The sequence below is a fragment of the Rattus norvegicus genome, chromosome 10 (assembly GCF_021556685.1).
Source record: "Rattus norvegicus strain SHRSP/BbbUtx chromosome 10, alternate assembly SHRSP_T2T, whole genome shotgun sequence".
In the NCBI taxonomy this organism is placed as follows: domain Eukaryota; kingdom Metazoa; phylum Chordata; class Mammalia; order Rodentia; family Muridae; genus Rattus; species Rattus norvegicus.
In genome coordinates, this window is record NC_141543.1 from 85,881,177 (window position 1) to 85,904,842 (window position 23,666).

At 46.5% G+C, this 23,666-nt stretch overlaps 2 protein-coding genes across 2 annotated transcripts; both read right to left on the reverse strand.

The window, feature by feature from the left end:
* Nucleotides 1-1,732: 1,732 nt before the first annotated feature.
* On the reverse strand, nt 1,733-5,602 carry LOC148003063 (transmembrane protein 92-like). The gene is made up of 5 exons (XM_087575161.1): nt 5,522-5,602; nt 2,895-2,917; nt 2,335-2,418; nt 2,004-2,193; nt 1,733-1,834 (listed from the first exon to the last, which is right to left on the reverse strand). The coding sequence occupies exons 1-5, from the start codon at nt 5,600-5,602 to the stop codon at nt 1,733-1,735; spliced, it is 480 nt and encodes a 159-aa protein (XP_087431287.1).
* Nucleotides 5,603-18,731: 13,129 nt separating this feature from the next.
* LOC148003064 (transmembrane protein 92-like) lies at nt 18,732-22,726 on the reverse strand. The gene is made up of 4 exons (XM_087575162.1): nt 22,646-22,726; nt 19,938-19,960; nt 19,003-19,192; nt 18,732-18,833 (listed from the first exon to the last, which is right to left on the reverse strand). Exons 1-4 carry the CDS (start codon nt 22,724-22,726, stop codon nt 18,732-18,734), a joined length of 396 nt encoding a protein of 131 aa, XP_087431288.1.
* Between the last annotated feature and the right edge of the window lie 940 nt (nt 22,727-23,666).

Consider the following 23,666-nt stretch of genomic DNA (forward strand, 5'->3'; position numbering starts at 1 on the left):
CAGTAGCATGAGATGATCACAAAGAACAGCAGTGGTTGTTGATTGGATCAACCTGAGCATAGAGGGCTACAGTGTAGGCTCACCTGTGACACCATGACTTCTCTAAACCCTCAGCCACATTAGAAACTGAGTGGAAACAGACTCACTCAGAGGCCTGGAGAGAGGGCTCCGAGGTTATTAATGCCTGCTACTTGGCAGTACTTAGGTTCAATTCCCAACACCCGCATGGCAGGACATAACCATCTGAAACACCAGGGGGACCTGTGACCCTCCCACGACACCGATGAATGCACGTTTTAAACATGATTTTCCACCCACTGAACTTCAGGAGAACCACTCTCTCAGGCCAAGCACTGATTGGAAAGCCCTAGATTATCTTCAATATGGTGGGGGGGAAGGAGGCTGAGGTGTCCCTCCTCCTTTAGAAAGATTCCCACATCAAAACAAACCTGTCTACCCACACTCCCTCCATCACGACTTCTTTTCCCTGCACAGTAACATTTGTCAGCATCTACTGTTCTCGCTCAGAGCCTGAATGTCCCTGGATTCCCTGTCTTGCCATCTTCTGTGGCAGCCAGAGGATCCCGCACTTGAAGCCAGCCTGCTCTACAGAGTGAGTCCAGGACAGCCCCCTGCCCTGCCTGCACACCTAAGCAGTGAGTTTCCCTAGTGCTGTCTGTCTGCAGAGAAACATTGGCCGTCAGCCCCCTGCAGGAACCACAGTAAAGACCACAGTAGGTGTCCAGGCACCTCCAACAGGAACTGTCTCCATTCACTTCCACAGCCTGTGCACACTCCAAGCTCCAAGATGGCCTCAGTACCTCAGCCTCTGGACAAACCCTTCTTCTCTTTAGGATTTCACCTTGGGTGGGCTGTAGCTAATGCCTGGAACCCACTCTCAACAGAAGGTACAAGGTGGGGTCAGCCACCCACTACATCCAAGGGATTCTAGGAAAGGAGGTGAAAAGAAGTGTTCCCTAGACCTCACTCCACACTTTTCTATTCATGCAGGCTTCTCCAAGCTTTCTCCCAACTTTACCTTCTCTTGAAGGCTGTTTTCTGAATTGTTACTCCCTAATAGTCCCACGATTAAACCTGTTCTTGTCTGCTAGGAAATCATGTCACAGGAATAGAGTAAAATTGTATTGTCTTTCCAGTTCATTTCTTTTGAGCCCCCAAGATCCCAGGAAACACAAGGTCTAAGCTTTCCTTCACATCTTGGATTCTCTATCCTCCCAGCAGGTGCTCAGGTCAGTTATTCACCATTGGAAGAAGCTGAAGTGTCCCCTTAGCCTCTGAACTGGTCCCCATCAGCACTCAGCAGCCAGACAGTACCTTGGCACCTGTGGTTTTTGCATTGCTATAGAGGTGCAGTGAGATCCTCTCAGCACAGGTATGGATGAAGACGTCTCAGAGAGGCTGACCAGTTCAGTCCTCACTGTCTTCAGGCACAGACTCGATGCTCTAGAATGGCAGAGTGAGCTGTCCAGTCTAGATTGAGGACCACGACCAATGACGTTTTATATCCACTACAGACTCGGCGAATTATTAAAATTCAACAGGTTTTATTTTGGGACAGAGATTACAGATCCAGGATAGTTCCCATGACAATAGGGGAGGGGACAGCGGTATACAAAATCAATAAATTAATTCAAAGAACAAATGACAGGATGGGATAGGCAGTCATTCCATGGTCTTTGGCTTCCTCCAAGATGTTTGTGTGTGTCATAGCTCAAATGGTTGCATAGCGAGTCCCTCTCCTCTGGCCAGTAGGGCGCTCAGGCCTGAGACTGTAGGGAGGAGGTCGTTCTGTGCGTGTTGAGTTCAGGACAACCTGCAGGAGAAGAGGCTCATTTGCTTTATTTGGAGTCTGCTTAAAAAAAGGACAAATGTGGTTGGCAGAGCCCTTCCCAGTCCATACTCCCTAAGCCTGCAAAACATTATTTCAGCAGATTGGAAAGCCAGCTATGAAACACATTGGGCATGGGGACAGAAAGACCCACCTGACTGTAGGTTGGTAGGGGATCCAAGGTGGTGACCCAAATGCTCTCTAGAGGCGCGATGGAGGATGTGTCTTGAGGAGTCTGATGATCAGCTGCTCTGAGGTCATGGTGAAGTCGTTTGCACTTGCACATCACAAGGCCACAGATGTACAGGAGGACGATAATGACCAATGAGATGATGAACACGATCCTAGGGAGGTGGGCATGGTATTGTCATAAGTGCCGAGGCCATGCTCCCTTGCTCTACCTCCTCTGTCCCTCACCCTCACCCTGTCTCTGGTGAACCCAGCCCTCAGTGAATGATGCCCTGGAGGGGTGAACCTCTGCTTACCTGAGGGGGTCATTTTCAGGATCCCAGATTTTTCTTTCCTGACAGCATTCATTCTCACAGCATATGAATCCTTTGGGGCAGTGTCTAGTCAGGACGAACAAGCATGGGGAGATACTGATGACATCGCAGCCTGAAAGCAAAGGGTCCCTGCTTCCCTAGACACCTAGGTCCTTCAAGTGCAAGTCACCCTTAGTGTGTGGGGGTACAGATCCCTCTGGGGCTCACTGGGAAGGATTGCGGTATGGACCTGAGACCTGGGTTCACAGTTCTCCATGGCAGTAGTGTGCCCTTGTTCCTCAGGCAGAGTGGTCTGCTGAGGATCTTACACGGGAGGCAGGAGTGCGATACTGACCATTTGTCTCCCCCCTCCCACCTATGGAAGGTTGGGAATTAGCAAGGGTTACAGACCTGCAGATCCCATGGTTGGGTAAGGTGACAGGGGCTGTGGTTTCAGCATAGTGATTTTAATTAGGTGTCTGTCACCTTATCCAGGGCCAAATCTGAGCACATACCTGACCCCCCTGCCTTTATTGACACCATCGACGAAGTCCCATACTTACAGGTCTTCACAGTTATTCACAGTCTGTGGAAGGAAAAAGACAGAGGTCAGAGGTCAAAGCCTGGGAGTTGGGTCTGGGCTATTAGAGTGCTTGTTCAGCATGGCAATAGTACTTGCTATTTAGTACAGAACTCAAGAGAAGGCTGGACTATCCATGGCTGCACAGGCAAGGTGAGGACATATAGGAAACAAGAATCTATGTCTCAATAAGAACTAAAGCTAGATATAGTATATCGTTTCAGACAGGCCCTCCAACTACCATGTCCAGGTTCAAATACAGAAGCCTACCTCTGGCTACCCAAGTGCTAGGCTTAAAATCTTGACTTACCATGGGAGCCCCCTAACAAGTTTGTATTGACACAGGCAAGGGTCTCCTGGCTTGTCTTGGCTCGCCTGGAATTCAGAGATCTACTTGTCTCTGCCTCCATCTTCTGGATTAAAGATGGTCACCCTAACCCTGGCTCCCTCTTGGAAATTGTCCTATGAAGCTTCCCATAGTAGATCCTTAGATTCGGAGACTCCCAGAAAGCAACCTAAGCACCACGTTGCACCTACACCCTTGACTCACTGTCATCTGTCGACACCACTCTGGGAGTTCACTAAACACACTCATGTCCTATCCATCCTCAGGTCCCCATGGCAAACCCTTGCCCTGTATCCTTCAGTATTTTGAGACGCTCAGTGTCTCCATACAGAATTCCATGCTGTCATTAGCAGTACTGTGTAAGGTCTTAATTAGAACTCTCTTCCTCCAGGTATTAAGGCATTGCCCTTTCTGGCTACTTCACTTCAAACCATCACCATGTGTGGTGGTGCATGCCTCCAATCTGAGAACTCCACAGGTTCTAGGGCAGCTAGACGTAGACCCTGTGCCAACCAATGAAGACAAGGAAGGCAGCTTTGGCTTTTATAATGATCCTTACATTAGCTTTTCTCTTGTTAAAGAGCAGAGGAAAGGACAGGTGACAGTCACAGCTGGGTCATCTCTTCTCAATGCTCACACTCCCTGAGTTCTTTGGTAAGGATGGGTACAGTAAGCTGAAGACACAAGGGCCCAGGAACTCATACACATGCTCCTTTAACTCGCTCTCTCCCTCCCTCCCTCCCCGTCTCCCTCCTCCTCCCTCCTACCCCATTCTTCCATTCTTATCCGTCCCTCTCCCTTTCTCTCTCTCTCTCTCTCTCTCTCTCTCTCTCTCTCTCTCTCTCTCTCTCTCTCTCCTCTCCCCACTTGTCCAAATACCACTGTCTTGTCTTGGACTGTATTTTTGTCAAGACAAGATTTCTCTGTGCACCCCTGGCTGTCCTGGAACAGGCTCTGTAGACCAACCTGCCCTAGGAGTCAGATCCACCTGCCTCTGCCTCCCCAGTGCAGGCAATAAAGGTGTGTGCTGCTGACACCACTGGGCTCCTCTGCTAACTACATTTAAACAGAAGTTAAGGCAGGCATGGTAGACCCACCCTCTAACTCCTTTTAATTCCAATGCTGGGATACCAATGCAGATCTGTGGTGAATTCACAGTTAGTACAATCTACATAGTGACAGCCTGTGTCAAAAAAAAAAAAATGACAGGTTTAATAAACTGGATCCGGATTATTCCCTGACCCACCTTAACCATGTGGTCAGATCAGGATGGTTGGGAGCCTGAATATTAGTAAGCATGGATTTATCAGATCTGATTGGTGTTTTGAGAACACTTGTAATTGGATCTGCAGAGAGGGTCAAAAAGGATGGGGAGGTCGCAGTTGGAAGCGTCTTGAACCTGGGTTCCCTCATACGTGGCCTTGGATGGAGAATTAGGGGCTTCAAACAGCCAATGAGCACTGTTCTGGGGAGCTGACTTGGGAAGTCACTTACCACAGGCCCACCATCCAGAATATTATCAACCAAGATTGTAAATTTGATCCCAGTCCTCCAGAGGCAGAGGCAGAGGCAGAGGCAGAGTTGAGGCCATCCTGGACTAACGAGTTCTAGTATATCCTCAGCTAGAGGAACCATGTCTCAAAAAACAAAAGAAACCAAAAGATTGTAGGTTTAAAAGGCTTCTTCTGACCACTTCTCAGGAAAACCTGCCAACCCAAGTCACTTAAAGAGTTTGAAGTTAAAGAGAGCTCCAATCCTCCCTCCCTGAGATCAGAGTAGAAGGACACCCAGCCTAGGAAGCCAAGTTGACTGTGAGATCAAGTTCAAACTAATTAGAGAAGTGAGAGAACCTCCACCTCCCTGGTACACAAACAGATAAGTCAGAGTGAATGAATAAACAACACCCCAAGGTCACTAGCCATGCAGGGTCAGGGAAGCAGAGACACCTAATCCAGACAAGCGAGACCTCAGGATCCTCAGCATGACTCAGAGGCATGCAAAGGCTAAACCGGGGGTCAAAGCCCCTATTCAGGGCTGTGCTTGGATCCTCTTCCCAGTTAACAACACAGTCCTGCCCAAAATAGGGGCCCAGGTTTACCCAGGGCCTCCTTGTGGACCCTACTTCCACTTTCCAAAAACAGAGTAGGAAGGAAGTTACCAATGCCTGTGGTTAAGGGAATTCCTGTCAAGATAAAGCTGGGACAGGGCTCCAAGGCAAGCCTCTGCCCCCAAAGAGTCCTCCAAAGTCACAGAGTCCTGCTTACCTCATTGGAGCTTACTCCTTGCAATCCGAATAGTGATCCGAAGATCATGGTGAGGGCTCCTGGGACCCAGGCTTCCTGCATCCTGACAGGAGGGCCAATGAGCTTAGATGTGTAAGGACCCAGGAACTGGGCAAGACCTTACCAACTTCTCTCCTCCTATGGGGCCCAGCAGTGGTGTTGGGCTGGACCAGGTCTTAGAGCCTAGCCAGAGCTCAGGGAAGAGAAGTAGAGAGGGTCTGGCCTTGTTGAGTTTGAGGATGGAGGAATTGGGAGGTTAGAGAGTTTGATTTACCAACTTGGTGAGTTGGATGGAGCAGAACACTCTAGAACTTAGTCTGTTGTTCTGTGCTTAAATAGTGTTTAGAGCAGGGCAAGACCACACACCTTTAATCCCATCTCTAAGCAGGCACAGCTCTGTGAGTTCAAAACTACAATCTATTGGATCCGGGACAGCCAGGGTTAAATTTCAAAAGCCCAGTGGTGTTAGCACAAGCCTTTAATTCCCCAGCACTCAGGACAGAAAGAGGTGGATCTCTGAGGCTAGCCTGGGCTACGGAGGGGGTTCCTGGACAGCCAAGACTTCACACAGAAACCCTTTGGGTGTCAGGAGGGGAAATGTCTGGGGAGGTGACTCAGGGGTTAGGAGCAGCTGTCCTTGGACCTGGATTCTGTGTCCAGCATCTTCATAGAAGATGGCTCATAATCATCTGAAAGTCTACTTTTAGATCATCCCATCTTCTGAACTCTGAGGGCATCATGCAGGCATATGGTGTACATACATGAGGCCAATCAATACTCATAGAAATAAAAATGACATAAATATACCTTAAACGAAACAAACCTTTAAGGTCAGTCAGGTGATTCAGTGGGGATGGAGAGATAGGAAGAGGGAGAACAAAAGGTGGAGAGGGAGAGGGCTGGAGAGATTGCTCAGTGGTTAAGAGCACTCAGTGTTCTTCCAGAGTTGACTTCGTGGGAAGCTCTGAGTTGACATGGTGGCTCACAACTATGTGAAATGGGATCTGATGCCCTCTTCTGGTGTGACTGAAGACAGTTAACAGCGTAGTTATATATAAAAAATAAATAAATCTTTAAAAAAAAGGTGAAGAAGGAGAGAGCTAGTGAGGGTGTGCATGAATGAAAAATTATAATTTAAATGATTCTTATTATTCTTTTACTTTTTCCATTCAGTGTTTCTGTGTGTAGCTCTCGTTGTCCTGGAACTCACTCTGTAGGCCAGGCAGGCCTCCAACTGAAGATACACACCCCATAGGTATCCAGAGGATGGGGATTAAACACATGTGCCACATCTATCCCATATAAAATACCCTTTAAATGAAAATTTTAAATTCAACCCAAGGGGTGGTGAAACACAGCGTTAGTCCCAGAATGTGGGAGTTAAAGTAGGCAGATCTTTGAGCTCAATGCTAGCCTGGTCTCAAGAGGGCGTTGGAGGATAACCAAGGTTACTCAGAGACACCCTGTCTCAAGAAATCAAAATCAATACAGAAAACAGGAGAGATCCTCTCAACACTGAATTGTGATGTCCTTGTCCAGAAATAGGGAGGCATATGATGGGAAGGAGGCAGAGACTGGGGAAAGGCAAGTCATTGCAGGAGAAGGATAATGGGGTATGTGTCACATAAAAGGGGCCATTCCTTTGTGCTTTGACCAAGAGAGGAGGAAAAGACCCTGAGTTGGGGAAGAAACACTTTGGCACAGCGTTCCCCACAGCACTGTGTTATTAGTGTTCCCTCTGTTTTGTAATTTGTGGGGAGATGTTGGTATCTTTCCTTTCTGTCTGAAGAAAAAATCGTGGCTAAGCACTTTGTCCATTGTGCCCAAAAAGTTGGTGTCCCTCACGGTGATGAGCAGGCCAGGTGGGATTCATGTTCAGAATCAGGGAGTGAGAATATGGCCACCAGGTAACAGCATAGGCCAGCGGCTAGGTGGGCCCAGACATTTAGGTCATGACTTGAGAGGCTCTGAGTCCTTACGAGAAAGCAAGCAGACTGGTGGATGTAGGCTGACTGTCAAGGGTGGAAGACAGACATGTGTGTGGCATCTGAGCTAGAGGAAGGGGCATAAGGACTTAGTGACTGGGTTGCTGTCTGGTCTGCTGACACAGGAAGGTGACCCTTGGAGGCTCTGCTGTGAATGCTATGTGCATCGCACATGCCCTGTTCCCTGTCCTCTGTAACTTGGCTGTGGGATACAGGTAACTCCTAGGAAGCCTCTCCTTATTTCTGGTCCCTTTATTACCTGTCATACTAAGAGATTCTCCAAGCCTCACCTTCTCTCCCAGTATGTGTTTTCCAACTTTACTGTCCTAATGGGTGCCACTTCCAAAGGTATCTGTTTGGGCCCCTCTGTTGTCCTGCTGTTTCCATCACCAACTGTGTCTCAGGGACCCTGCAGCTCCCTCATTCTCCTGCAAGGAATTGTCCTGTCGTCTCTCCCACTATCTGCCTCTCTTTCTCATTATCCATGGCTCCTTTAATACTCAATATCCGAAGCTTCCAGAGCCAGCCCAAGTGCAATTGGTATCTGTTCCCAGAGAATCCTCGTTCTATTTTAATTCTCTGGAGACTGAGGCTAGGGATACAAAAGGTGGGAGGTGGGTGTGTCTCATGCTGGAACCCCCTTGGGACAGTGCTGATATTTCCCAACAACATTCACACTTCTGCCCTCTTGAGAGAAATTGTTGCTAAGTTGGATTTCTGGCCCTCCGGCCACTGCCCCGGCCCCATGTGTCTGTCTGTGTCCTGAGAGAGACTTCTGTGGTCTTCATTCCCTGCTGCCTGCCACCAAGCCAGACCGGGAGCCCCCTCTGCAATTATATCTGATGAAACAGGAGAAGGCCAGACACTCTGTGTAGTTGACAAGAGTGTTGGGGTGGGTGGGCTGGAGAAATGAAGGGAAGGGTCTGGTACACATGTCTCTGTAAGGCAGTATGGAACAGGGGTTATTTCATGTGAGTGTCTGGCATCCATCCAACCTCCATGTATTGTTGTCAGAGGAGAGGGGAGGAGATTAAAGTTGTATTGAGATAACATAAAGTTTTTCTTGTGTGATGGTTGGCATGTGCTTGGCCCAGATTGGCAGTATTGCAAACTGTGGCCTTGTCAGAGTAGGAGTGTCGCTGTGACATTTGGCTTGGAGACCCTCATCCTATCTGGCTTGAACTTACTGTTCAGCTTGTTTCTGATGAAGATGAAGAAGTCCTCCATTCTTCTTGCAGTATGCCTGCCTTGGGGCTGCCATATTCCTGCCTCCATGATATGAACTGGACATCTGAACCTGTTACCCAGCCCCAGTGAAATGTCTTTATAGAGGTGACTTGGTCATGGTGTCCGTTCAATGAGGTGAAACCCTAACTAACAGAGAAGTCGGTACCAGAACTGGGGTACTGCTGTCATAGGTCTGAATATGCCTTTGTTTGGATGAATATGGATTTTAGAGCTTTAAATATCCAAAGCACTGGAATGTTTTAAATGGGGATCATTGGGCCATCCTAGTAGGAATATGGAAGAAGTTTGTACTGACACTGATGTGACTTGTTGAGACTTGGGCCATGAGGCTCCAGTGAAGTCTTTAAACATGTGTCTTAGATACTGTTTATGTACTGTTTTGGTTTAGAAGAATGTGGCTACTTTTGGCCCTTGACTGAAGAGTCTACCTCAGGCTCAGAGGAAGAGACTCAGATAATATTCTTTGACATGGGAAGTCTCTGCAAAGTCTTTGTTCTTTGGTTATTACTCCTGAACTGAGTTTTCAATAAGCTTACAAGCTGAAAAAGGAAAAATAAAAAAAAATGTACACTTCGAGTACTAAAGGAGCACCAGGAAGTGCTATGGAGCTGAATTCTATGATAAAGATGATTGAATTTAATTTTGTGTTTACGTTCAGGTAAGATCCTACACAGCAAAATGTAGATGCAGGCATGGTGGTACACACCTTTTATCCCAGGAGAAAAGGCCCAGGACATGAGTTCAATACCATCCTGGGACAAAGCAGGTTCTAGGTGAAAAAAAGATTAATCCCAGGGATAATAAAACACACCTTTAATACAAGTGTTACAGGAGACTGAGCCCTGCAGGTCTATTAGTTCCAGGACAGCCGGCAGAACAAGGTCCAGGAAATCAAAGCTTAGGCAGAGTGGGACATGGGAAACAGAACGCTGGGAATGGAATGGGGGAGCGGGTCATGGTCTTGATGGCGCTCAGCAGAACTCAGCTGGTTCTTCCATGTGGCTCTGGCTTCCCAGATAGAAACAGAATGGATGACAGGGAAGACTGATGTTGTTTAACTGGAGCTGAGAAATGAGCTGTGATTAAGAAGAGACCATTGTCGCTGAGGTGAGGGGAAGTATTTCCAGTGAGCTCAAAGTTGCTGTGTTCAGGGATAGCCAAGGTTGTACCACATGCTGCAGCTGTACTTGCTAATGTGTGAGAGTCACCCAGGTGGTACTGGTTTTGAAGGCACAAAGCAGTGATGAAGAACCCCTGAGGCTTGGAATTGTGAGAGAGCATGGAAGGCCACTGATGAAGGTGCAGCTTCAGTTGCAGTTGATGGTCCAGGACAGAAGAGGTCATACAAAGGAACCAAGGCTTGGCACCATGAAGAGAGCCTATGAGAGGATATGGGTGATGCCTACTTCATTGTGAGGACCCCAGCCTAGTGGAGATGCCAGTAATATGAGATGATCGCCAACAACAGCAGTGGCAGGTGAGTGGATCAACCTGAGCTTAGAGCGCTACACTGTAGGCTCACCTGTGACACCATGACTTCTCTAAACCCTAACACTTCTCGAAACGCTCAGAAACTGAGTGGGAAAAGACTCTGTCAGACACCTGGAGAGAAGGCTCAGTGGTTATTAATGCCTGCTACTTTTCAGTACTTAAGTACAATTCCCAACACCAGCATGGCAATTCATAACCATCTGAAACACCATGGGACCTGTGACCCTCCCACAACACCGATGAATGCACATTTTGAACATGATTTTCCAGCCAATGAACTTCAGGAGAGCCATTCTCTGCAGGACAGGAACTGATTGGAAAGCCCTAGACCATCTTCAATATGGTAGGGGAGAAGGAGGCTGAGGTGTCCCTCCTCCTTTAGAAAGACTCCCACATCAAAACAAACCTGTCTACCCACACTCCCTCCATCACGACTTCTTCTCCCTGCACAGTAATATTTGTCAGCATCTACTGCTCTCGCTCAGAACCTGAATGTCCCTGGATTCCCTGTCTTGCCATCTTCTGTGGCAGCCAGAGGATCCCGCACTTGCAGCAGCCTGCTCTACAGAGTGAGTCCAGGACAGCCCCCTGCCCTGCCTGCACACCTAAGCAGTGAGTTTCCCTAGTGCTGTCTGTCTGCAGAGAAACATTGGCCTTCAGCCCCCTGCAGGAACCACAGTAAAGACGACAGTAGGTGTCCAGGCACCTCCAACAGGAACTGTCTCCATTCCCTTCCACAGCCTGTGCACACTCCAAGCTCCAAGATGGCCTCAGTACCTCAGCCTCTGGACAAACCCTTCTTCTCTTTAGGAGTTCACCGTGGGTGGGCTGTAGCACTAATGCCTGGAACCCACTCTCAACAGAAGGTACAAGGTGGGGTCAGCCCCCCACTACATCCAAGAGATTCTAGGAAAGGAGGTGAAAAGAAGTGTTCCCTAGACCTCACTCCACACATTTCTATTCATGCTTCTCCAAGCTTTCTCCCACCTTTACCTTCTCTCGAAGGTTGTTTTCTGAATTGTTACTCCCTAATAGTCCCATGATTAATCCAGTTCTGGTCTGCTAGGAAATCATGTCAGAGGAATAGAGTAGAATTGTATTGTCTTTCCAGTTCATTTCTTTTGAGCCCCCAAGATCCCAGGAAACACAATGTCTAAGCTTTCCTTCACATCCTGGATTCTCCATCCTCCTAGCAGGTGCTCAGGGCAGTCAGTCACCATTGGAAGAAGCTGAAGTGTCCCCTTAGCCTCTGAACTGGTCCCCATCAGCACTCAGCAGCCAGACAGAACCTGGGCACCTGTGGTTTTTGCATTGCTATAGAGGTGCAGTGAGATTCTCTCAGCACAGGTATGGATGAAGAAGTCTCAGAGAGTCTGACCAGCTCAGTCTTCACTGTCTTCCAGGCACAGCTTCGCTGCTCTAGGATGGCAGAGTGAGCTGTCCAGTCTAGATGGGAAGACCACGACCAATGACTTCTTTATATCCACTACAGATTCCGCCAATTATTAAAATTGAACAGCTTTTGGAGACACCGCCGGAACCTGAAGGAAACAGACCGGATAAATAGTTCTCTGCACCCAAATCCCGTCGGAGGGAGAGCTAAACCTTCAGAGAGGCAGATAAGCCTGGGAAACTAGAAGAGATTGCTCTCTGCACACACATCTCGGACGCCAGAGGAAAACACCAAAGGCCATCTGGAACCCTGGTGCACTGAAGCTCCCGGAAGGGGCGGCGCATATCTTCCTGGTTGCTGCCGCTGCAGAGAGCCTGTGGGCAGCACCCCACGAGCGAACTTGAGCCTCGGGACCACAGGTAAGACCAACTTTTCTGCTGCAAGGAAGCTGCCTGGTGAGCCCGGGACACACAGAGGCAGAATTCCTCTAGGACCGGGCACCTCCTGTGTTTACCGGAAGTCTCACACCCGCGGATCCCGGCCCGCAGCAGCTCTCTGCTCCCAGACCCCGTGAGAGAGAGACCCAACCGCCTGATCAGGTGGGCACTCCTGAGGCTGCAGAGCGGAAGAGACCACCAACACTGCCCACCCCTGCCCACATCCCTGGCCCAAGAGGAAACTGTATAAGGCCTCTGGGCTCCCGTGGGAGAGGGCACAGGAGCGGCAGGACCCCTGCCAGAGACACCACCGGAACCTGAAGGAAACAGACCGGAAAAACAGTTCTCTGCACCCAAATCCCGTGGGAGGGAGAGCTGAACCTTCAGAGAGGCAGACAAGCCTGGGAAACCAGAAGAGACTGCTCTCTGCACACACATCTCAGATGCCAGAGGAAAACACCAAAGGCCATCTGGAACCCTGATGCACTGAAGCTCCCGGAAAGGGCGGCTCAGATCTTCCTGGTTGCTGCCGCCACAGAGAGCCCGAGGGCAGCACCCCGCGTGTGAACTTGAGCCTCAGGACCACAGGTAAGACCAACTTTTCTGCTGCAAGTGACCTGCCTGGTGAACTCTAGACACAGGCCCACAGGAACAGCTGAAGACCTGTAGAGAGGAAAAACTACACGCCCGAAAGCAGAACACTCTGTCCCCATAACTGACTGAAAGAGAGGAAAACAGGTCTACAGCACTCCTGACACACAGGCTTATAGGGCAGTCTAGCCACTGTCAGAAATACCAGAACAAAGTAACACTAGAGATAATCTGATGGCGAGAGGCAAGCGCAGGAACCCAAGCAACAGAAACCAAGACTACATGGCATCATCGGACCCCAATTCTCCCACCAAAACAAACATGGAATATCCAAACACACCAGAAAAGCAAGATCTAGTTTCAAAATCATATTTGATCATGATGCTGGAGGACTTCAAGAAAGACGTGAAGAACTCCCTTAGAGAAACACAGGAAAACATTAATAAACAAGTAGAAGCCTACAGAAAGGAATCGCAAAAATCCCTGAAAGAATTCCAGGAAAACATAAATAAACAAGTAGAAGCCCATAGAGAGGAGACACAAAAATCCCTGAAAGAATTCCAGGAAAACACAATCAAACAGTTGAAGGAATTAAAAATGGAAATAGAAGCAATCAAGAAAGAACACATGGAAACAACCCTGGATATAGAAAACCAAAAGAAGAGACAAGGAGCTGTAGATACAAGCTTCACCAACAGAATACAAGAGATGGAAGAGAGAATCTCAGGAGCAGAAGATTCCATAGAAATCATTGACTCAACTGTCAAAGATAATGTAAAGCAGAAAAAGCTACTGGTCCAAAACATACAGGAAATCCAGGACTCAATGAGAAGATCAAACCTAAGGATAATAGGTATAGAAGAGAGTGAAGACTCCCAGCTCAAAGGACCAGTAAATATCTTCAACAAAATCATAGAAGAAAACTTCCCTAACCTAAAAAAAGAGATACCCATAGACATACAAGAAATCTACAGAACTCCAAATAGATTGGACCAGAAGAAGAAACACCTCCCGTCACATAAGTGTCAAAACACCAAATGCACAAAATAAAGAAAGAATATTAAAAGCAGTAAGGGAAAAAGGTCAAGTAACATATAAAGGCAGACCTATCAGAATCACACCAGACTTTTCGCCAGAAACTATGAAGGCCAGAAGATCCTGGACTGATGTCATACAGACCCTAAGAGAACACAAATGCCAGCCCAGGCTACCGTATCCTGCAAAACTCTCAATTAACATAGATGGAGAAACCAAGATATTCCATGACAAAACCAAATTTACACAATATCTTTCTACAAATCCAGCACTACAAAGGATAATAAAGGGTAAAGCCCAACATAAAGAGGCAAGCTATACCCTAGAAGAAGCAAGAAACTAATCGTCTTGGCAACAAAACAAAGAGAATGAAAGCACACAAACATAACCTCACATCCAAATATGAATATAACGGGAAGCAATAATCACTATTCCTTAATATCTCGCAACATCAATGGCCTCAACTCCCCAATAAAAAGAAATAGATTAACAAACTGGATACGCAACGAGGACCCTGTATTCTGCTGCCTACAGGAAACACACCTCAGAGACAAAGACAGACACTACCTAGGGGTGAAAGGCTGGAAAACAACTTCCCAAGCAAATGGTCAGAAGAAGCAAGCTGGAGTAGCCATTCTAATATCAAATAAAATCAATTTTCAACTAAAAGTCATCAAAAAAGATAAGGAAGGACACTTCATATTCATCAAAGGAAAAATCCACCAAGATGAACTCTCAATCCTAAATATCTATGCCCCAAATACAAGGGCACCTACATACGTAAAAGAAACCTTACTAAAGCTCAAAACACACATTGCACCTCACACAATAATAGTGGGAGATTTTAACACCCCACTCTCATCAATGGACAGATCATGGAAACAGAAATTAAACAGAGATGTAGACAGACTAAGAGAAGTCATGAGCCAAATGGACTTAACGGATATTTATAGAACATTCTATCCTAAAGCAAAAGGATATACTTCTTCTCAGCTCCTCATGGTACTTTCTCCAAAATTGACCATATAATTGGTCAAAAAACGGGCCTCAACAGGTACAGAAAGATAGAAATAATCCCATGCGTGCTATCAGACCACCACGGCCTAAAACTGGTCTTCAATAACAATAAGGGAAGAATGCCCACATATACGTGGAAATTGAACAATGCTCTACTCAATGATTACCTGGTCAGGGAAGAAATAAAGACAGAAATTAAAAACTTTTTAGAATTTAATGAAAATGAAGGTACAACATACCCAAACTTATGGGACACAATGAAAGCTGTGCTAAGAGGAAAACTCATAGCACTGAGTGCCTGCAGAAAGAAACAGGAAAGAGCATATGTCAGCAGCTTGACAGCACACCTAAAAGCTCTAGAACAAAAAGAAGCAAATACACCCAGGAGGAGTAGAAGGCAGGAAATAATCAAACTCAGAGCTGAAATCAACCAAGTAGAAACAAAAAGGACCATAGAAAGAATCAACAGAACCAAAAGTTGGTTCTTTGAGAAAATCAACAAGATAGATAAACCCTTAGCCAGACTAACGAGAGGACACAGAGAGTGTGTCCAAATTAACAAAATCAGAAATGAAAAGGGAGACATAACTACAGATTCAGAGGAAATTCAAAAAATCATCAGATCTTACTATAAAAACCTATATTCAACAAAACTTGAAAATCTTCAGGAAATGGACAATTTCCTAGAAAGATACCAGGTATCGAAGTTAAATCAGGAACAGATAAACCAGTTAAACAACCCCATAACTCCTAAGGAAATAGAAGCAGTCATTAAAGGTCTCCCAACCAAAAAGAGCCCAGGTCCAGACGGGTTTAGTGCAGAATTCTATCAAACCTTCATAGAAGACCTCATACCAATATTATCCAAACTATTCCACAAAATTGAAACAGATGGATCACTACCGAATACCTTCTACAAAGCCACAATTACTCTTATACCTAAACCACACAAAGACACAACAAAGAAAGAGAACTTCAGACCAATTTCCCTTATGAATATCGACGCAAAAATACTCAATAAAATTCTGGCAAACCGAATTCAAGAGCACATCAAAACAATCATCCACCATGATCAAGTAGGCTTCATCCCAGGCATACAGGGATGGTTTAATATACGGAAAACCATCAACGTGATCCATTATATAAACAAACTGAAAGAACAGAACCACATGATCATTTCATTAGATGCTGAGAAAGCATTTGACAAAATTCAACACCCCTTCATGATAAAAGTCCTGGAAAGAATAGGAATTCAAGGCCCATACCTAAACATAGTAAAAGCCATATACAGCAAACCAGTTGCTAACATTAAACTAAATGGAGAGAAACTTGAAGCAATCCCACTAAAATCAGGGACTAGACAAGGCTGCCCACTCTCTCCCTACTTATTCAATATAGTTCTTGAAGTTCTAGCCAGAGCAATCAGACAACAAAAGGAGATCAAGGGGATACAGATTGGAAAAGAAGAGGTCAAAATATCACTATTTGCAGATGATATGATAGTATATTTAAGTGATCCCAAAAGTTCCACCAGAGAACTACTAAAGCTGATAAACAACTTCAGCAAAGTGGCTGGGTATAAAATTAACTCAAATAAATCAGTTTCCTTCCTCTATACAAAAGAGAAACAAGCCGAGAAAGAAATTAGGGAAACGACACCCTTCATAATAGACCCGAATAATATAAAGTACCTCGGTGTGACTTTAACCAAGCAAGTAAAAGATCTGTACAATAAGAACTTCAAGACACTGAGGAAAGAAATTGAAGAAGACCTCAGAAGATGGAAAGATCTCCCATGCTCATGGATTGGCAGGATTAATATAGTAAAAATGGCCATTTTACCAAAAGCAATCTACAGATTCAATGCAATCCCCATCAAAATACCAATCCAATTCTTCAAAGAGTTAGACAGAACAATTTGCAAATTCATCTGGAATAACAAAAAACCCAGGATAGCTAAAGCTATCCTCAACAATAAAAGGACTTCAGGGGGAATCACTATCCCTGAACTCAAGCAGTATTACAGAGCAATAGTGATAAAAACTGCATGGTATTGGTACAGAGACAGACAGATAGACCAATGGAACAGAATTGAAGACCCAGAAATGAACCCACACACCTATGGGCACTTGATTTTTGACAAAGGAGCCAAAACCATCCAATGGAAAAAAGATAGCATTTTCAGCAAATGGTGCTGGTTCAACTGGAGGGCAACATGTAGAAGAATGCAGATCGATCCATGCTTATCACCCTGTACAAAGCTTAAGTCCAAGTGGATCAAGGACCTCCACATCAAACCAGACACACTCAAACTAATAGAAGAAAAACTAGGGAAGCATCTGGAACACATGGGCACTGGAAAAAATTTCCTGAACAAAACACCAATGGCTTATGCTCTAAGATCAAGAATCGAGAAATGGGATCTCATAAAACTGCAAAGCTTCTGTAAGGCAAAGGACACTGTGGTTAGGACAAAACGGCTACCAACAGATTGGGAAAAGATCTTTACCAATCCTACAACAGATAGAGGCCTTATATCCAAAATATACAAAGAACTCAAGAAGTTAGACCGCAGGGAAACAAATAACCCTATTAAAAATGGGGTTCAGAGCTAAACAAAGAATTCACAGCTGAGGAATGCGGAATGGCTGAGAAACACCTAAAGAAATGTTCAACATCTTTAGTCATAAGGGAAATGCAAATCAAAACAACCCTGAGATTTCACCTCACACCAGTGAGAATGGCTAAGATCAAAAACTCAAGTGACAGCAGATGCTGGCGAGGATGCGGAGAAAGAGGAACACTCCTCCATTGTTGGTGGGATTGCAGACTGGTAAAACCATTCTGGAAATCAGTCTGGAGGTTCCTCAGAAAATTGGACATTGAACTGCCTGAGGATCCAGCTATACCTCTCTTGGGCATATACCCAAAAGATGCCTCAACATATAAAAGAGACACGTGCTCCACTATGTTCATCGCAGCCTTATTTATATTAGCCAGAAACTGGAAAGAACCCAGATGCCCTTCAACAGAGGAATGGATACAGAAAATATGGTACATCTACACAATGGAATATTACTCAGCTATCAAAAACGACTTTATGAAATTCGTAGGCAAATGGTTGGAACTGGAAAATATCATCCTGAGTGAGCTAACCCAATCACAGAAAGACATACATGGTATGCACTCATTGATAAGTGGCTATTAGCCCAAATGCTTGAATTACCCTAGATCCCTAGAACAAACGAAACTCAAGACGGATGATCAAAATGTGAATGCTTCACTCCTTCTTTAAATGAGGAAAAAGAATACCCTTGGCAGGGAAGGGAGAGGCAAAGATTAAAACAGAGACTGAAGGAACACCCATTCAGAGCCTGCCCCACATGTGGCCCATACATATACAGCCACCCAATTAGACAAGATGGATGAAGCAAACAAGTGCAGACTGACAGGAGCCGGATATAGATCGCTCCTTAGAGACACAGCCAGAATACAGCAAATACAGAGGCGAATGCCAGCAGCAAACCACTGAACTGAGAATAGGACCCCCATTGAAGGAATCAGAGAAAGAACTGGAAGAGCTTGAAGGGGCTCGAGACCCCATATGTACAACAATGCCAAGCAACCAGAGCTTCCAGGGACTAAGCCACTACATAAAGACTATAAATGGACTGACCCTGGACTCTGACCTCATAGGTAGCAATGAATATCCTAGTAAGAGCACCAGTGGAAGGGGAAGCCCTGGGAAAGGGAATAACACTCGAAATGTATATAAGAAATACTCAAGTTAATAAAGAAAAAAAAAGAAAAAAATTGAACAGCTTTTATTTTGGGACAGAGATTACAGATTCAGGATAGTTACCATGAAAAAAGGGGAGGGGACAGTAGTATACAAAATCAATAAATTAATTCAAAGGACAAATGACAGGATGGGATAGGCAGTCATTCCATGGTCTTTGGCTTCCTCCAAGAAAGAGGTTTGTGTGTGACGTAGCTCAAATGGTAGCATATCGAGTCCCTCTCCTGTGGCCTGTAGGGCGCTCAGGCCTGAGACTGTAGGGAGGAGGTGGTTCTGTGGGTGTTGAGTTCAGGACAACCTGCAGGAGAAGAGGCACATTTGCTTTATTTGGAGTCTGCTTTAAAAAAGGACAAATGTGGTTGGCAGAGCCCTTCCCAGTCCATAGTCCCTCAGCCTGCAAAGCATTATTTCAGCAGGTTGGACAGCCGGCTATGAAACACATTAGGTATGGGGACAGAAAGACCCACCTGACTGTAGGTTGGTAGGGGATCCAAGGAGGTGACCCAAATGCTCTCTAGGGGCGCGATGGGGGGTGCATCTGGAGGAGTCTGATGATCAGCTGCTCTGAGGTCATGGTGTAGTCGTTTGCACTTGGACATCACAAGGCCACAGATGCACAGGAGGACGATGATGACCAATAAGGTGATGACCACATTCCTAGGGAGGTGGGCATGGTATTGTCATAATTGCCGAGGCCATGCTCCCTTGCTCAACCTCCTCCCTCCCTCAACCTCACCCTGTCTCTGGTGAACCCAGCCCTCAGTGAATGATGCCCTGGAGGGGTGAACCTGTGCTTACTTGAGGGGGTCATTTTCAGGATCCAAGATCTTGCTTTCGTGACAGCATTCATTCCCACAGCATCTGAATCCTTTGGGGCAGTGTCTAGTCAGGACGAAAAAGCATGGGGAGATACTGATGACATCGCAGCCTCAAAGCAAAGGGTCCCTGCTTCCCTAGACACCTAGGCCCACAAGTGCAAGTCACCCTTAGTGTGTGGGGGTACAGATCCCTCTGGGGTTCCCTGGGAGGGATTGGGGTATGGACCTGAGACCTGGGTTCACAGTTCTCCATGGTAGTAGTGTGCACTTGTTCCTCAGGCAGACTGGTCTGCTGAGGATCTTACACGGGAGGCAGGAGTGCGATAAGACTGGTCTGCTGAGGATCTTACACGGGAGGCAGGAGTGCGATACTGACCATTTGTCTCCACCCTCCCACCTATGGAAGGTTGGGAATTAACAAGAGTTACAGACCTGCAGATCCCATGGTTGGGTAAGGTGACAGGGGCTGTGGTTTCAGCATAGTGATTTTAATTAGGTGTCTGTCACCTTATCCAGGGCCAAATCTGAGCACACACCTAACCCCCCTGCCTTTACTGACATCATCGACAACATCCCATACTTACAGGTCTTCACAGTTATTCACAGTCTGTGGGAGGAAAAAGACAGAGGTCAGAGGTCAAAGACTGGGAGTTGGGTCTGGGATATTAGAGTGCTTGTTCAGCATGGCAATAGTACTTGCTATTTAGTACAGAACTCAAGAAAAGGCAGGACTATCCACGGCTGCACAAGCAAGGTGAGGCCATATAGGAAACAAGAAACTATGTCTCAATAAGAACTAAAGCTAGATATAGTATATCCTTTCAGACAGGCCCTCCCTCCAACTACCATGTCCAGGTTCAAAAACAGAAGCCTACCTCTGCCTACCCAAGTGCTAGGCTTAAAATCTTGACTTACCAAGGGAGCCCCCTAACAAGTTGTATTGACACAGGCAAGGGTCTACTGGCTTGTCCTGGCTAGACTGGAATTCAGAGATCTACTTGTCTTTGCCTCAATCTTCTGGATTAAAGATGGTCACCCTAACCCTGGCTCCCTCTTGGAAATTGTCCTATGAAGCTTCCCATAGTGGTTCCTTAGATTCAGAGACTCCCAGAAAGCAACCTAAGCACCACGTTGCACCTACACCCTTGACTCACTGTCATCAGTCGACACCACTCTGGGAGTTCACTAAACACACTCTGTCCTATCCATCCTCAGGTCCCCATGGCAAACCCTTGCCCTGTATCCTTCAGTATTTTGAGACGCTCAGTGTCTCCATACAGAATCCCATGCTGTCATTAGCAGTACTGTGTAAGCTCTTAATTAGAACTCTCTTCCTCCAGGTATTCAGGCATTGCCCTCTCTGGCTACTTCACTTCAAAACATCACCATGTGTGGTGGTGCATGCCTCCAATCTGAGAACTCCACAGTTTCTAGGGCAGCTAGAGGTAGACGCTGTGCCAACCAATGAAGACTAGGAAGGCAGCTTGGCTTTTTAATGATCCTTACAATAGCCTTTCTCTTGTTAAAGAGAAGAGGAGGGGTTGGGGATTTAGCTCAGTGGTAGAGCGCTTGCCTAGGAAGCGCAAGGCCCTGGGTTCGGTCCCCAGCTCCGCAAAAAAGAACCAAAAAAAAAAAGAGAAGAGGAAAGGACAGGTGACAGTCACAGGTGGGTCATCTCCTCTCAATGCTCACAGTCCCTGTGTTCTTTGTTAAGGATGGGTACAGAAAGCTGAAGAAACAAGGGCCCAGGAACTCATACACATGCTCCTTTCTCTTGCTCTCTCCCTCCCTCCCTCCCTCCCTCCCTCCCTCTCTCCCTCCCCATCTCCCTCCTCCTCCATTCTTACATTCTTCTCTCTCTCTCTCTCTCTCTCTCTCTCTCTCTCTCTCTCTCTCTCTCTCTCTCTCTTCTCTCCCCCTTGTGCAAATAACACTGTCTTGTCTTGGACTGTATTTTTTTCAAGTCAAGATTTCTCTGTGCACCCCTGGCTGTCCTGGAACAGGCTCTGTAGACCAAGCTGACCTAGGAGTCAGATCCACCTGCCTCGGCCTCCCCAGTGCAGGGAATAAAGGTGTGTGCTGCTAACACCACTGGGCTCCTCTGCTAACTACATTTAAACAGCAGTGAAGGCAGGCATGGTAGACCCAGCACCTAACTCCTTTTAATTCCAATGCTGAGATACCAATGCAGGTCTATGGCGAATTCACAGTTAGTACAATCTACATAGTGTCAGCCTGTGTAAAAAAAAATGACAGGTTTAATAATCTGGATCCAGATTATTCCCTGACCCCCCTTAACCATGTGGTCAGATCAGGATGGTTGGGAGCCTGAATATTAGTAACCATGGATTTATCAGATCTGATTGGTGTTTTGACAACACTTGTAATTGGATCTGCAGAGAGGGTCAAAAAGGATGGGGAGGTCCCAGATGGGAAGAGTCTTGAACCTGGGTTCACTCATACGTGGCCTTGGATGGAGAATTAGGGGCTTCAAACAGCCAATGAGCACTGTTCTGGGGAGCTGACATGGGAAGTCACTTACCACAGGCCCACCACCCAGAATATTATCAACCAAGATTGTAAATTTGATCCCAGTACTCCAGAGGCAGTGGCAGAGTTGAGGCCATCCTGGACTAACGAGTTCTAGTATATCCTCAGCTAGAGGAACCATGTCTCAAAAAACAAAAGAAACCAAAAGATTGTAGGTTTAAAAGGCTTCTTCTGACCACTTCTCAGGAAAACCTGCCAACCCAAGTCACTTAAAGAGTTTGAAGAGAAAGAGAGCTCCAATCCAGCCTCCCTGAGATCACAGCAGGAGGTCACCCAGCCTAGGTAGCCATGTTGACTGTGTGATCAAATTCAAACTAATTAGAGAAGTGAGAGAACCTCCACCTCCCTGGTACACAAGTAGATAAGTCAGAGTGAACCAATAAACTACACCACAATGTCATGCAGGGTCAGGGAAGCAGAGATACCTAATCCAGACAAGCAAGACCTCAGGATCCTCAGCCTGACTCAGAGGCATGCAAAGGCTAAACCGGGTGTCAGAGCCCCTATTCAGGGCTGTGCTTGGAGCCAGATCCCAGTTAAAAACACAGTCCTGCCAAAAATAGGGGCCCAGGTTACCCAGGGCCTCCTTGTGGACCCTACTTCCACTTTCCCCAAACAGAGTAGGAATGAAGTTACCAATGCCTGCCGTTAAGGGAATTCCTGTCAAGATAAAGCTGAGACAGGGCTCCAAGGCAAGCCTCTGCCCCCAAAGAGTCCTCCAAAGTCACAGAGTCCTGCTTACCTCATTGGAGCTTACTCCTTGCAATCCGAATAGTGTTCCGAAGATCATGGTGAGGGCTCCTGGGACCCAGGCTTCCTGCATCCTGTCAGGAGGGCCAATGAGCTTAGATGTGTAAGGACCCAGGAACTGGGCAAGACCTTACCAACTTCTCTCCTCCTATGGGGCCCAGCAGTGGTGTTGGGCTGGACCAGGTCTTAGAGCCTAGCCAGAGCTCAGGGAAGAGAAGTAGAGAGGAGCTGGCCTTGTTGAGTTTGAGGTTGGAGGAATTGGGAGGTTAGAGAGTTTGATTTACCAACTTGGTGAGTTGGATGGAGCAGAGCACTCTAGAATTTAGTCTGTTGTTCTGTGCTTAAATAGTGTTTAGAGCAGGGCAAGACCACACACCTTTAATCCCATCTCTAAGCAGGCACAGCTCTGTGAGTTCAAAACTACAATCTATTGGATCCGGGACAGCCAGGGTTAAATTTCAAAAGCCCAGTGGTGTTAGCACAAGCCTTTAATTCCCCAGCACTCAGGACAGAAAGAGGTGGATCTCTGAGGCTAGCCTGGGCTACGGAGGGGGTTCCTGGACAGCCAAGACTTCACACAGAAACCCTTTGGGTGTCAGGAGGGGAAATGTCTGGGGAGGTGACTCAGGGGTTAGGAGCAGCTGTCCTTGGACCTGGATTCTGTGTCCCGCATCTTCATAGAAGATGGCTCATAATCATCTGAAAGTCTACTTTTAGATCATCCCATCTTCTGAACTCTGAGGGCATCATGCATGCATATGGTGTACATACATGAGGCCAATTAATACTCATAGAAATAAAAATGACATAAATATACCTTAAACAAAACAAACCTTTAAGGCCAGTCAGGTGATTCAGTGGGGATGGAGAGATAGGAAGAGGGAGAACAAAAGGTGGAGAGGGAGAAGGCCGGAGAGATGGCTCAGTGGTTAAGAGCACTCAGTGCTCTTCCAGAGGTCCTGAGTTGACATCGTGGCAAGCTCTGAGTTGACATGGTGGCTCACAAGTATGTG

Bases quoted from the DNA above. Each gene is read 5' to 3' on its own strand.
- LOC148003063 (XM_087575161.1), bottom strand. From the start codon at position 5,602: ATGCAGGAAGCCTGGGTCCCAGGAGCCCTCACCATGATCTTCGGATCA. The intron at 2,918-5,521 runs GTAAGCAGGACT...TTCCTTCCACAG, and splicing joins AAGGAGTAAGCTCCAATGAG to ACTGTGAATAACTGTGAAGA. The intron at 2,194-2,334 runs GTAAGCAGAGGT...CCACCTCCCTAG, and splicing joins CCTGAAAATGACCCCCTCAG to GATCGTGTTCATCATCTCAT.
- LOC148003064 (XM_087575162.1), bottom strand. From the start codon at position 22,726: ATGCAGGAAGCCTGGGTCCCAGGAGCCCTCACCATGATCTTCGGAACA. The intron at 19,961-22,645 runs GTAAGCAGGACT...TTCCTCCCACAG, and splicing joins AAGGAGTAAGCTCCAATGAG to ACTGTGAATAACTGTGAAGA. The intron at 18,834-19,002 runs GTGGGTCTTTCT...CTTCTCCTGCAG, and splicing joins CCCTACCAACCTACAGTCAG to GTTGTCCTGAACTCAACACC.